General features: G+C 38.6%; 1 protein-coding gene across 8 annotated transcripts in view; it reads left to right on the top strand.

Annotated features, from left to right (window-relative positions):
• Positions 1 to 13697, top strand: part of kibra (WW and C2 domain containing protein kibra) — a 68609-nt gene that overhangs the window by 52591 nt on the left and 2321 nt on the right. For 7 of the 8 annotated variants that reach the window (XM_012294167.2, XM_012294166.2, XM_012294170.2 and 4 more), the window contains 8 exons: positions 6174 to 6282; positions 7090 to 7249; positions 7998 to 9524; positions 11133 to 11219; positions 11397 to 11586; positions 12248 to 12709; positions 12842 to 13057; positions 13130 to 13608. In XM_012294167.2, coding sequence (XP_012149557.2) covers positions 6174 to 6282; positions 7090 to 7249; positions 7998 to 9524; positions 11133 to 11219; positions 11397 to 11586; positions 12248 to 12709; positions 12842 to 13057; positions 13130 to 13608 — 3230 coding nt within the window. Of the gene's footprint in view, positions 1 to 4904; positions 5220 to 6173; positions 6283 to 7089; positions 7250 to 7997; positions 9525 to 11132; positions 11220 to 11396; positions 11587 to 12247; positions 12710 to 12841; positions 13058 to 13129; positions 13609 to 13697 lie in introns of those variants that run through there. The other variant, XM_012294169.2, reaches the window with a different exon arrangement.

Raw genomic sequence — 13697 nt, 5'->3', positions numbered from 1 at the left:
ATCAAAATGCATACGGGACTCTAATACGGAGGCATGACCCCTTTGCCCGACGGATCCTGCTCTTTTGCCAACCAGGAATTCCTTAACAATATTTTTCGAAGAGGAATTCCTTAATGATACACGAGTGTTGCGTGTCTCGTACTCTACGTCGCTTCGTTCTACCCGTACAGTCAACGGCAAATATCCCTTCCCTAGGGAGAATACGAGGGGGGACTGACCACATGTTGATTTTTACGGTTTATTTGAGGCTCTGAAAGTTTTGCGATAAATTCAAATTTTGGAAACATGAGAATTTGGCATCAGTTGGAATTAGGGAATTTAAGTACTTTGTACTTCATTTTCTCAAAAGAGATGGCGTTTGAGAGGGACTCCTCTCAATTTGCCCAAGAATTTAAGTACGTGATAATATCGGGATTTGAGGATCTAGGGATTTCTTGGCAAATAGGGATTTAGAGATTTTGGGGACTAGAAATCTTGAACTATAGGGATCTGGAATTTTAGGGATTTTGGGGTTTTGAAAGTATAGTGATTATAGGATCTAGGGATTTTTTATCTTGGTCTTTGGAGACCTTGGAATTCTGGGGATTTCGGTGTACAAGAATCTAGTGACTTGTGATCTAGGAATTTTAGTGGATGTAGGAATCTAGGGTATTTCAGAACTAGGAACTATAGTGACTTGGAACTTTAGGAATTTTGAAATGTGGAAATATAGTGATTTGAAGATCTAGGGACTCTTATCTCGGTCTTTGGAGGCTTTGGGATTCTGGTGATTTCGGTATATAAGGTTCTAGGGATTTTTAATCTACAGATTTAGGGATTTTGTGATATAGAAATTTGGGGATTTGCAGTTCTAGGGATTCTGTAATTTTGAATCATAGTAATCTGAGTATTTATTCTTGATGGTAACAATTTTAGAGTCTCGGAATTTGGGGTTTGGGGATCTAGGGATATATCAGAACCTGGGAATTTGGTTATAGGGAAATATGAAATTTTTAATATTTAAAAATTAATGGATGTGAACATTTTATAATTTTGGAATTTTTAAATTTAGAAACTAGGAGTTTTGAAATACAGAAGTTTAGTAACTTACAAATTTATAAATTTGGAAAATAAGAAATTGTTTAATTTCAGAATTGAAAAATTGAAAAATTAAAAAATTATAAAATTCGGGATCTAGAATATTCAGAAATTTGAAAGTACAAAAATACGTGAAATAAAAAATTGTTTAACTTCGAGTATGTCTACTTGTCCATAGGAAGTCAATGGTTGCACCAGAGTGTACCTTCGGTTGCTACACGCACGTGATTTGCGACTTAAAGTTTAGCCCCGGTGGAGAAAGTGTTTATTCGATTGCCTTGTCGTTCGACGACGTTCGTTCTCTACCTTTTTCATCTTTGAAATTTTTGTAGAGTCACGGTTTGATGAGTAACAGAATTATTTGGGAAGTACAGGAATATCTTTAGATAAATTAAAAAGTTCGTCCTAGTTAACAAAAATAAAACTGTTACACCATTTCTAGAATTTTTTATAAAAATTAAAATTTGCACGGTTTGGATATTTTAAGTATTTCAAGTATTGTATAATTGCTTTAAATACTAATTAAAATTTTTTATTAATTAAAATGATAGATTAAGTATTTGTCTAATGACATATGTACAGCAATGGTCATTAAGAAATAGAAATTAGTAAATTATGCACAAATATAAAAATATACATCAGCCTATCTCTACCAAATTTTATTTGCAAATCGTCAATAATTTGCAATCATATACAGTAGACTGTTCAATTAATACCTAAGAACATAGTAAAAATAAAAAATGCAACTGCATATTCGCCTCGGGCGAAGAAATTCTCGTACGGTGCCAATAACATCAGTCATCGTTCTGCTCTGTAAAAAGCACCTAAAGCGGAAGAGATTTCGGATGTGCGACGGGACGAGAAGGAAGCGAGTCGATCTTTCGAAGGAGAGAAAAAAGGAATGATAGATACATAGGGAGATGCAAGGATTGAGGTAAGAAGAGCTTCGGTTGTGAAGGTGGAGAGGGAGCGGTAGAGGGAGGAGGATGGGGAAAAATAAGACCCTCTTTCCGCGAGGCGAGCGAACCGGCTCGTACTCGATAGCATCTACGGAGCCTCCGACAATAATAGTGTGGACCGAGAAATATGCGCGCGGGGCCTGAGTCCCGTGAATCCTTCGGCGGTTTTGGGGTGGTGTGGTGGTACCCGTGGAGGGGCGAAATTCTTCGATGCGTAGTGATGGAATCGAGCGGTTGTTGATTCCTTCGTTCTCCTTCCTATTTGTATCACACTGCAAAGTAATCAAGAGAAAAATTTTATTCTACAAGAAAAAAAAAAATTGAATCATTTTACAATGAACAATGATTTTTTCAACTTTATAATTTCATAAGTATATGGAATTTAGGGGAATACCTTATTTGGATCCAATTAATTAATTAGACAGCGAACGAGATTATCGTTTATTAATTTACCTTTATTGGTAACGTCGATGGGGAAACGAGCAAGGGAAGAGAAATTGGTCCCATCACTACCGGCACGGAGCGGGCCTCCTGACGGAGAGGGGACATATACCAAGGTCCACCGGGCCTGTTCTTAGATGATCAAAGACACGGCTGATGGGCCAGTAGTGGCCCCAGAAATTCCAACAAGGACGAGGCATAATGCGCGACTCAAGGTCGGTTCTACTACCGACCAACAGAGTCCGAGATGGGACCACGTTCAACAGGGTCGTACCGTGACCTCGTCAGGCCCTCTTTCCCCTCCTATCCCGCTTCCAGGCTCCCTACTCCGTCCCTTCTGTCGTCCCTTACAGGCTGGCCTCCGCCAGCGACAGGATCGTGTGCTCGCCCCGCGGCGCCCTGCATGTCAGCCTCGCATACCACCACATTCCGCGTCGCTGAAAAAATGTACGCCCTCGGGGGTAGTCTTCGATGACGAATACGAAGCGACCTTCTCCGTATTTTAACATTTCACCACTACACTTACCACCGCTCTAATGCCACACAAAAAATAACGCACTTTGATGGACTATATTCGCCTTTTTATCCTTTTAATTAAATTTCTTTTTCACAAATTAGGAATCACCATATCTATTTCGTAAAGAAAATTATCTGTTGTAATTTCGTTTCGAATATTAAGTTAAATTTATCGGATGAAATGTATGACAATTTGATGACAAGAGTATGACATATAACATTATTACAATATGACGTTAATGCGCATGCGCATAGTGCAACGCATGCGCATTACGCATCTCTGTTCTATTCGTACGTGATGATTTTAAATAAATAAAAAATTAATTATAAATATTTTGTATATATTGCAAGATATATTGAAAGATTAAAATAGTGCAGTATGAATTATAAGTACCTTTTTAACAATTAAAGTCAATCACAACGCATTTCATAAAAATATGTTTATATTACATGAGCAACGGATAATGAAACATACAATATGGAACATAAAAGATAGAACATAGAACGTACAACATAAAAGATAGGTCATAGAACATGATACATAGAACATGAAACATAGAACATGGAACATAGAATATTGAACATAGAACGTAGAACATAAAGCAAGAGATTTAGCTCTTGTTAGATGTAAAATAGAAAAAAGGAATGTTCATCACTTAAATTTGACAAAGATTCCCATTTTTCTTTTAAATAATACAGGTACGAAGAAATGTCATTGTGAATATATACTCGTTCAGCGTAAACGCGCCCTAAGGTATAATCGTAACTTCGTAACCGCTACGATAGTTTCGGCAGTAATCGGGTGCACTCGTCAGAGCACGTGACATAGCAGGCATTCCGCTAACGCCGTAACCTACGGATCAGTATTACAGGTTATTTCCCTGGCTTATTATTGGCATTTTTTCGCGGCGCAAGAATTTGTAATTAGATATCGTGGAATTTCCGTTGCCTCCGGAGGAAATTGAACGTCCGAGTGTAAAACAAAAGAAAGTGAAACGAGGAATAGAAGTTTGTCACGCGATATCGTAAATATTTATGGCGCGCAGCACGTGTGCGTACGTTCTAGTATCAATTAGACTCGCTAAAAACGAATGTCGCATGAAACGCATAGTATTCGAAAGGAAGAGGATCGTAGGAGGGGAGTATACGAGCGTGGAACGAGAAGAAGAAAGAATAGTAGAAGTATCGGAGTGGGAGGGGGGGCGCAAGGGCTCGATTGCGACGGTCCTGCCGGGCCTCAGGATGAGGCCCGCCTTTTTACACCGGGTAAGAAAGAGCCGCTTGAGGCCACCGTGGTTGAAGCGAGACGAACGAGAGGACCGTGGAAGGAGCAGACAGAAAGAGAGGATAGAAGGAATGCCTGTACGAAGATGGAGGCAGTCGAGTGTGCGGTCGAGCGAGAAGGAAGCAGAGATCGAAGGATTAAACGGAAGAAGGAGAGAGAGGCGTAAGAACAAAAAGGAAGGATGCTGGGACGCGGGTTGGGGGAAGGGTAGTAGGTAAAAGCAGGATGGAAACGAGAAGGGAAGGAGAGAGGTTCGACCGGGTGGTGCAAGAAGCGAAGGAAGAGAAGGCAAAAAGGTGGAAAAAAGGTGGGATCCCTTAAAAATTGAGACCCACAGAGGTGGGGATCGGAATTTCGGGCCCCGTAAACCGGCCAGTCTCGAGGAGGCCTTCGCGAAGATGAGGTGAAGGAAGAGGAGATAGACGCCCGACGGGATAGAGGAAGAAGAAGACGAAGGAGAAGAAGAAGAGGAAAAAGAAGGAGAAGGAGGAGTAGAAAAAGTTGAAGGAGAGGAAGAAGGAGGCTACAACGACGACGTGCACCACGACGACGACCAAGAAGAAGAAGAAGAAGAGGAGGAAGAAGAGGAAGAAGAGGAACCGTGCCTAGTCTACTGTGTACCCGGCATGGACCGTCAGTACACACTCTGCGTACTCGTACCGGCGCACCAGTACCGCACCTACGTGAACAATTACCATCAGCACGCGCATCATCAGCGCCTGCAACAACAGCAACGCCAACAATATCCAGAACAGCAACGATCAACGTGCAAGCAGCCTTATCAGCAGGAGCAAATTTACGAGAACGTCGTCTCGCAGTATCGGATGAGGATGTGCTACCACAATGACTACGAGAACGACGAGCAGATACAGAGATTTTACTGGGAGCAGTGCTACAGACGCGATGACACCGACGCCACCGCGTACTATTACTGTGAATACGTAAGGGCAACAGGATTCTTTATACACTACTTGTTCTCGGTGTGTTCAAGTGAAATTCCTCAGTGCTTTCGAGGATTATTCTATTCCGTACTGTTCGGCTCGAGAGAACAGTAACAGTGTCCGAGCGTAGGATATGATTTTAAAACCCGTAAGAAATTCCGAGTTGTTTTCGTGTGTCTTTCTCGAACACGCTCGACAGTGGAGTGATGCGAAATGGGAGCTCGAGGCTCGTAGAATAGCGGGGCAGAAAATTCCACAGAAATGAAATTCAGATAAAATGCTACTGTGAATCTCAAACGTTTTTCGAAACCATTATCGATATTATTGCGGTAGTACCACGTTTACGACGTCTAACAGTGCAAGAATGCACGATGCGTATCGTGCTGTTCATAGTACTACGAACGCTGCGTAACAGCGTTTGCATACTTCGAATTCCTACAGCTTCTATTCAATTTTAATTAATTTTTTCTATCGAATTTCAATTCACTAAGTCTCGTTTGAGGTTTAAGTACTTTAGTGATAAAAATTTATCTGTAAAGTTTATTTGCAAATTTACATTTAAAAATAATGCATGTCTACACAAATCTCAATTTTAATTAATTCGATTTTTAAGTGAAATTAAATCTACTTCATAAGTAGTTTGAAGTGATCGAGATGAAAAGCAAAATTCAAGGTCACTTCCGTTCGAAGAATTTCTCGTGAAGTGTTTTTTAAACGGTGTACACACGTATAAGGATTTGATCAATTACAATAAATAAGAATTTGGTTAGAATTTAATTAAAATTAGGAAATTTGACTAAAACTTTTTTCAGTGTTATTATCGCGAATTTAGGTTATGTCAAAGTCAGGTTCGAAGTGTTTCGCGATTAAAACGTTCGCAAACTTTGGTGACGGTATTGTGATTTTTGGTATAGTAACAGTTTTAAAAATGGTTTCTTTGCAATTGTGTTGCAGGCGAAGAAGGAAATCTACGATGTGAAGCAGCAGAGGCTATGTCTGGCCCAGGATGAGTACAATCACCTTAACAACGCTCTAACGACGCTCGGCGCATCGCGTACAAGTTGTGAGTACACCTTAACGCTAGCGGTATCTATTTTCCGGAATCTTTTTAGCGTTCGAAATATCCTTTGAAGTGTACTATGAAATTTACGGTTGTATTAACAGTTATTTAGACACGATGAATCTAATTGCTGCGATTTCGTTTGAGACACATTTGTTTAAATTAAATAGGATGTAAATAACAGGATGTTTTTAATCACAGTTATTGATTTCTTCAAAGAAGTACAAATTTTGTAATGAAGTGTTGCAATGGAATAAAGATAGGATATTTCTAATAATTAGTGGTAGTTAGTAATGATACGTAATGGACGTGTATTTTTTTCTGAGTTTAACTCTATGTCCACATATTATTTAGATATTTTCTCTTTTTTGTATATGATTAATTTTTCTGCAAATTGTTTATTTAATTATTTAAAATTATTTAAAAGGAGTATATTATTTAAAATTTAGATTTAAAAAGAGTATAATATAATTGCATACAAAATTTGATCATTAATGTCTGTAATCTTAAAAAGTTTTGTTTTTAAAAACGTTATTCCTGTAAAGGTTAAACAATTAAATATCTTAATAAATTGTAAAAAAATAATACAGTTATCATTAAAAAATAGTTACATAGTTAATTTTGTTAATAATCGACAATATTAATAAAAGAAGGGTGGCAATATAAGATAAGGAATTAATTAGCAATTAGATATTAAATTATAATTAATAATTAAAAAATTATTTCATAATATTATATTCAATATTAAGAAATTTTTCCTTTATGTAAACAAAATTATGAAAAATTAATTATTCGTTTGTTTACTTGCAGTGTGCTCCAGTTCAAGTTCCTTGAGTACCAAGTATGATCCGGATCTTTTGAAATCCGATGTCGCACTCGCGAGGAGTCGAGTTTCCCGACTAAAACGAGAACTCGAACAGATTCGAGCAGAAATGAATTGTACGCAACGAGGAGTGGACACTCTTTCAAGGTATGGTATCACTTTTTTTAACTTTTCTTAAATTTAAACTGAATATGTGTTTTTGTGTAAAATATTTCCATTGGGATAACTAGGATTTTTATTTGAAGTGGGCCACGCGTTATATTGCCACCAGTTGTATTGCCATGCGTTTCATTATCACATGTTATATTACTACATGTTACTTTATTGCACGTTACTTTACTACCCGTTACGTTACTGCGCGTTGCATTAATACCGGTTAGATTACTGCACGTTACATTACTACACATTACTTTACTACCCGTTACGTTACTGCGCATTGCATTACTACCCATTAGACTATTGCACGTTACATTACTACTCGTTACATTACTATACGTTACACTACTACTCGTTACTTTATTACCCGTTACATTACTACATGTTACTTTATTGCACGTTACATTACTATGCATTGCATTACCACGCATTACATCACCACATTCTATCTTGCTACACCTTACAATGTCACATATTGTATACTTCCACACATATAATCACACATTAGATCATTACATTTTACAAAATTACTCGTTATGTTGCTATATTTAGAACGCAAACCACGTTCACTATTCTGAAGCCGTCAAAAGTCTCATCAGATAGTATTTTTATTTGTAATAAATTTGTATACCTCCTATTTTTAAATACCTTATGACTAAATGAATACTAACGACCATATTAACATCATTATGTCACATTAGAACGAGAATTTCATTCATTCTTTCTATTTTCCATACAGTGTCGAACAGAAACTAAGCGGGCACCATGGAGGTTGCTACAACATCACCGAGGCCCAGGCTATAATGACAGAGCTCCGCAACATTCAGAAGTCCCTGAGTTCCGGCGAGAAAGAGAAAGCTGAATTGATGCAGTCCCTGGCGCAGCTGAAGGACGAGCTGACGAGATTGCAGCTCTGCGAGGGTAGTCCCGAGGCTAGTACCCTCAGCTTGCCCCAGGAGAAGCTCAGCACAGCATCCCAGACAGATCTATCCGGCGAGTTGGTGCCAATTGGCACTCGCCTGGCCGAGATGGCGAGAATGAGGTTGCAATACGACGAGGCAAGGAAGAGGATACAGCACATTCAACAGCAGCTAGCAGATCTTGAAGAGAAAGTGACACCCGGTCAAACGGAAAGCGACAAGGATAAACTGTTGCTCTTCCAGGAGAAGGAACAGCTGTTGAGGGAGCTAAGAAGTATCACTCCTCGCACCAGAACGCAGCAGGACATGAAGAAGATCCAGAGCGAGATCCGTCGTCTGGAGCAGGACTTGAATAACGCGCTGGAGCTTTCGAATAAGACCATAACTGACCGCGTGCGGCTTCACGAAGAGAAACAGCTACTGCTGCAGCAGTTGAGGGACGCTTTGCGCTCCATGGCGACGCTAGAAAATCAACTGAAGACCTTGAGCGCGAGCACGCTGTCGGTGAGCAGCAGTTCCAGTTTGGGAAGTCTCAGCACGACCAGCAGCAAGGGTTCTCTGAGCTCAGGCCTGAGTTTCACCGACATTTACGGCGGTCCTCAGTGTCTGGGCCCCGTTAGCTCGCAGCAAGAGCGACCTGTCGACATGGTTGACCTACACAGACGCGTCGAACGATTGCTTAGAGGCTCCGAACAAAATAATCTCGTCAGCACTCCATCACCCGGTCGGTCACAGCCCAGCTTGTCTCCAAGGTCGAGCCTGTCCAGTGTCAGTCCGCCCGTTTCGCCGCTCTACGAAAACGCTCCGATGGGGCCACCACCCGCATACGAACACGTGGAGATGCAGAGGCGGCAGCATCAAAGACCTACCACCTCGTCGAACGCCCACCTGGATGGAACTCAATTGGAAGACCGATTGGCGGAACTCAGGCTCAGCCAACAGCAAACCTCGTCACACGAGCAGTCGTGCGTTGGTTCTCAAGATCGTTTGAAGCTGGTCGGTGGTCCACATCCACCTGTCGAGCTGCAGTCTGGGAACATGTCACAAGGCAGCGGTCTTGGTAGGCCTGTCTGCGTGATACAACACCAGGTACCCACGCAGGAGCCACCACCTCTGTCGCCGATCAGTGAGACACCTCCGCCGACTGGAATAAGATCGAGAGCCAGCAGTTCCGGAACCAACACCAGATCGGTTTCAGCAGCCGTTTCCGACGAAAGTGTTGCCGGTGATTCGGGAGTGTTCGAGGCCTCTAATCGTAGAAAAGTACTGGGAATGATCGGAGACGTGGATTCGTTGGCGCTTGGGGAGATGAGTCCGGAGACGGCGCAGGTGCAAATTAAGCTTAGGTTCGTTTTGCATTATTTTGCTTTTTTAGTTTTGGGGGTAAGAAGGCAAATCGATGAAATTTTATATAGATAGAAGGAATATATTCTGTAATAAAATGGAAAAGTACTTTGGTACATGTGAATTTGGTTCCGGTTGAATAGAGTGGTAGCTCAGTGACTGTGACTAGTAGTTTACGACCATGTGGGTTGGGTTTTAGTGTTCGAAGGAGTTTATAGGGTGATTTGTCAATATACCATATCATTTCATAGAAGACATTTATGCAATGAAATCAGTAAATGTAGGTTGTAACTGGGCTATAAATGTTTATGTTCATATGATCATTGATGTAACTAGATTGAACCAGGAAGTAAGGAACATTGGACGATGAACATCTTATATCAGAAATTTGGAAATGATTAGATTTCTAAATTTTCAATTCTCAAATTTCTAAATCCCTAACTCTCACATTTTTAAATTTGTCAATTTCCAATTAGCATGTACAATTTTCAAGCCTCCAAATTTCTAAATTTTAAACTTATACAAATTTCTAAAAGTCACTTGGACATTTCTGATACAAAATATTGGCACTATTACTAAAGCAAATTTAATCTCTAGACAAATCTAATTACATCAATTCTTATGATCAGATTGCAAACGTTTATGCATTTATAATACATATATAACTCTATAAAATATACATAAGTTATATAATCTATGTACTACAGATTTCATAGATTACATAGATTTATGTACAATTTATGGTCTTTGATATATGATAACTGTATAAATATCTGCAGCCTACGTATGATATATAAATGAATACTGTGCATACTGAGTACAGTAAAGTAGATAAAATTTTAACAGTACATAAATTGTACAAAATAGAAAAATATCTTTAAGCGTAAACATTCATGATACAGTTGCAACGCATCACTTTTCAATCATAGTAGAATAATTAGCTGCAAAAGTACTATTGAAGACTGTACATATTACATATTTTTACCAAAAGTGGAAGTAAAATAAAATGTTAAGCAAGTTTCACTTTTCAAAGATGGAATATGACTAAAGATGTAGAAATTACAAAATGCAATGCTCATTTTTAAGTATTTTAATCTCATTTACAATAATATTGTGTATAATGGAATGACAGATATTTGTTAGGTCTTTGTTCAGTTATTAGTATGCAACAGCTAGGTAGAGCTGTGTTAAAACACATTCAGTATTGAGTTTATAATACGGACGTGATTAGAATTTGTATGCTCGAATAATGACGTCTTTTCCGGCTATCTAAATTACAGGAAACATAAGAAAAGGAATACGTAGAGCTTGAGCATATTTTAATAGGGATAATTAACAGAATAGTTGAATCTATTAAACCATTATTATAGTTTTGATCCTTAAAATTTATTCAGATAAAATAATACTAAATTTAATTATTTGATTATATCATTCAATTTGATTTGACATCCTATTTTTGGATAATGTAATTTTTCTGTCTAATTTTGTTTGCATTTTCATTTTAGAAAATATTTAGTTTTGTAACTTTATACATTAATCTTTACTTCCACAAAATAATTATATCAGCAACTTAATCTTGTATAATAATTAATTTTAAATTATCTGTTCAGATACTCTGTAAGTGACGGTCTACTTCATGTTGGAATTGAACGTGCAAGGAATCTAGCTGCCCTTTTTATTCCTAACAATGCGCAAGTGTGAGTATTTAATAAAGTTTCCTGATTAGAGTTTCCCTAATAGCAGCATAAAAGTTGAAACTCTAACTTGTTCCCAACATAAACTTTTTCATAATTTAAAATTCAACTGAAGTGTCCTCATAAAATGAATATTGATAAGAACTAAAAAATAATAGTTGCTTCTCTGTTTATTTTCAGGTACATAAAAGCTGCATTGCTTCCGATGCAGCCGCCCGTTAATCACATGTGTTGTACAAAACCTGTTGTGGATTTGCGCAAACCAACATTTGGTGAAACGTTTCCCATCGCAGTACCACTCAACAAATTATACACGAAGACATTGCAAATTAACGTTTGGTGCACGGGCAATGAGTCTGAGGAATGCTTGGTACGTGTTTTCCGGTTCTGTTTCATTTCCTCTATTTTCATTATCATCTATATGGTAATAGCAGTGCACGCATAGAAAGAATCGAATACTTGATTTTCAAGTATTTTCTTGTAATAATTTTTAACAGATTTTACTGTATAACCTGCATATATAATTTTATGCATCAGCATTCTTCTAGTCTGTTTTTTCTAATAAGTTTTATTTAAAGACTAATTCTGTAATACACAGGAGTATAATGGTGAGAGATTCACGTAAAAGAGATTAGCATTAAATGTTACAATAAACTTTAAACATGGAAGTCATCTATCATCTAATTTTGCATTAACCTATTAATAGAGTTATGTACATACAATAGCTTATTGTACTTTCATAGCTGTAAATGGATTCCTTTTTTTATTACTTATGCGTTATCACACTGTGCTTTGCAATCAGATGCATACTTCACATCCATGTAATTTAAATGTATAAACATCCTTAGCCTAATTACAAGATTTACTTCACTACATATTTGCATATTTTGTTTATAATAAAAGGTACAATATTTAAAATATGCTGTGAACCTCAAGGAACGAATAAATTAATAAATTTACTATGAATATTATAAATTAACCCAAAATGTTAGCTAAGGTCTTCATATTCATCTATTTAATTTTTGTTTCAGGGATGTGCCCAAGTATCACTTGCAGACTTCAGTCCAGAATTGCCAAGCGTAAAGTGGTACAACATACTCTCCTTTCGCTTCATGCAGCCATCCGATAGTCCTAGCACCAGCACTAGCAACAGCAACAGCATCTCCACCAGCGTAGCAAGACAGGCTAAGCATGACAAACAAGAGTCGGATATATCTGTATATCGTGGTGGACAGAACACCAAGGAGGAGAGCAGTGACGAGAGCACGATCATCAGCTCTCAGACGTCTACCTTAACTAGAAATCAGGGCTGCGACGAATTGCAAACCGCCATCTCGTTGAGGCTGGAGGAGTTAGCTAATTGCTTGGGCAGCCCGGAGGAGGAGGACGAAAACGGTGGTAGCGAAAGCGGAAGCGAGGACAGTGATGAAGAGGGCATCATTGTGGAATTTGTGATGGAAGACAATGTTTTGGAGGATGTTTTAGAGCATGAGGTAAACACCACAATTTTGAGGAAGTTCTTACAGTTTAATGCATCCTAATTTGCCATAATTACATTATTTTTCATGCTAATAATTTCCAAACTGCAGATAGAAATTTATATTAAATTAATTGGTGAATTTCAGGAGGATGAAGAGCTGAACGAGGAAGCAAGACAAACTCAAGACAAGGAAACCAACACTGAATGTATTTTCATACCAGAACAGGGAAAACAGAGGAAACTTTCAGCGGCCGGGGTTGTTTCGAATGCTTTGCACGATGATAAAAATTCGATTGTAATCAAAAGAAGTCAGACGTTTTCGCCCAGTGCTGCAGTCAGCAAAAATCACTATATCTGTCGGGTAAGTATCCAGACTTTTAAAGACAACGCTGTAATCTTAATTCGTGTTTTAATTTCATGGATCTCGTTACAGTTGAATCGAAGCGACAGCGATAGTAGCATGCCGCTTTATCGCAGAGGCGGTCCTTTCCAGCGAAATTCAGTAGAAAGACGATCCCTTCGATGGCGAAGACCCTCGTCTGCTCTCAGCTGCAAAACCGCTTCAAAGAAATCCACCAATTTGCCGCCTACTGCTAGAACCTCGCTAGACCTTGAATTGGATCTTCAAGCTCAACACGCCAGATTAAATAATCTTCAAGACGAGCTGAGCAGATTGCGCGAATTGAAGCAGAGGTTAGAGCAAGCTCGAGAGAAAGGGGATACTGACTTCGCCACGTGGTTGCTGGAAGACCACAAGTTCCAGAACCTTATGGCGCAGGCTGAAAGCGGAAAGAATGGCAAAAGTGCTGAGGATAAGAGAGTGGAAAAGATGCTGAAGAAAACGTCGAAAGAGATTTATAAACTGAGGAAAACGAAAGCTGGCAAAGGAAAACCTGATATTATTTCTTTCAAGTATGTATCATTTGAATTATATCTCTTGTTACTATTCATACAAAAGAACCTTTCTCTATACTGTCAGTTACTATAAGTAGCAAATCTAT

The sequence above is a fragment of the Megachile rotundata genome, chromosome 8 (assembly GCF_050947335.1).
Source record: "Megachile rotundata isolate GNS110a chromosome 8, iyMegRotu1, whole genome shotgun sequence".
NCBI lineage: Eukaryota > Metazoa > Arthropoda > Insecta > Hymenoptera > Megachilidae > Megachile > Megachile rotundata.
The sequence above is the reverse complement of the archived record's forward strand: the minus strand, read 5'-3'. Positions and strand labels throughout refer to the sequence as shown.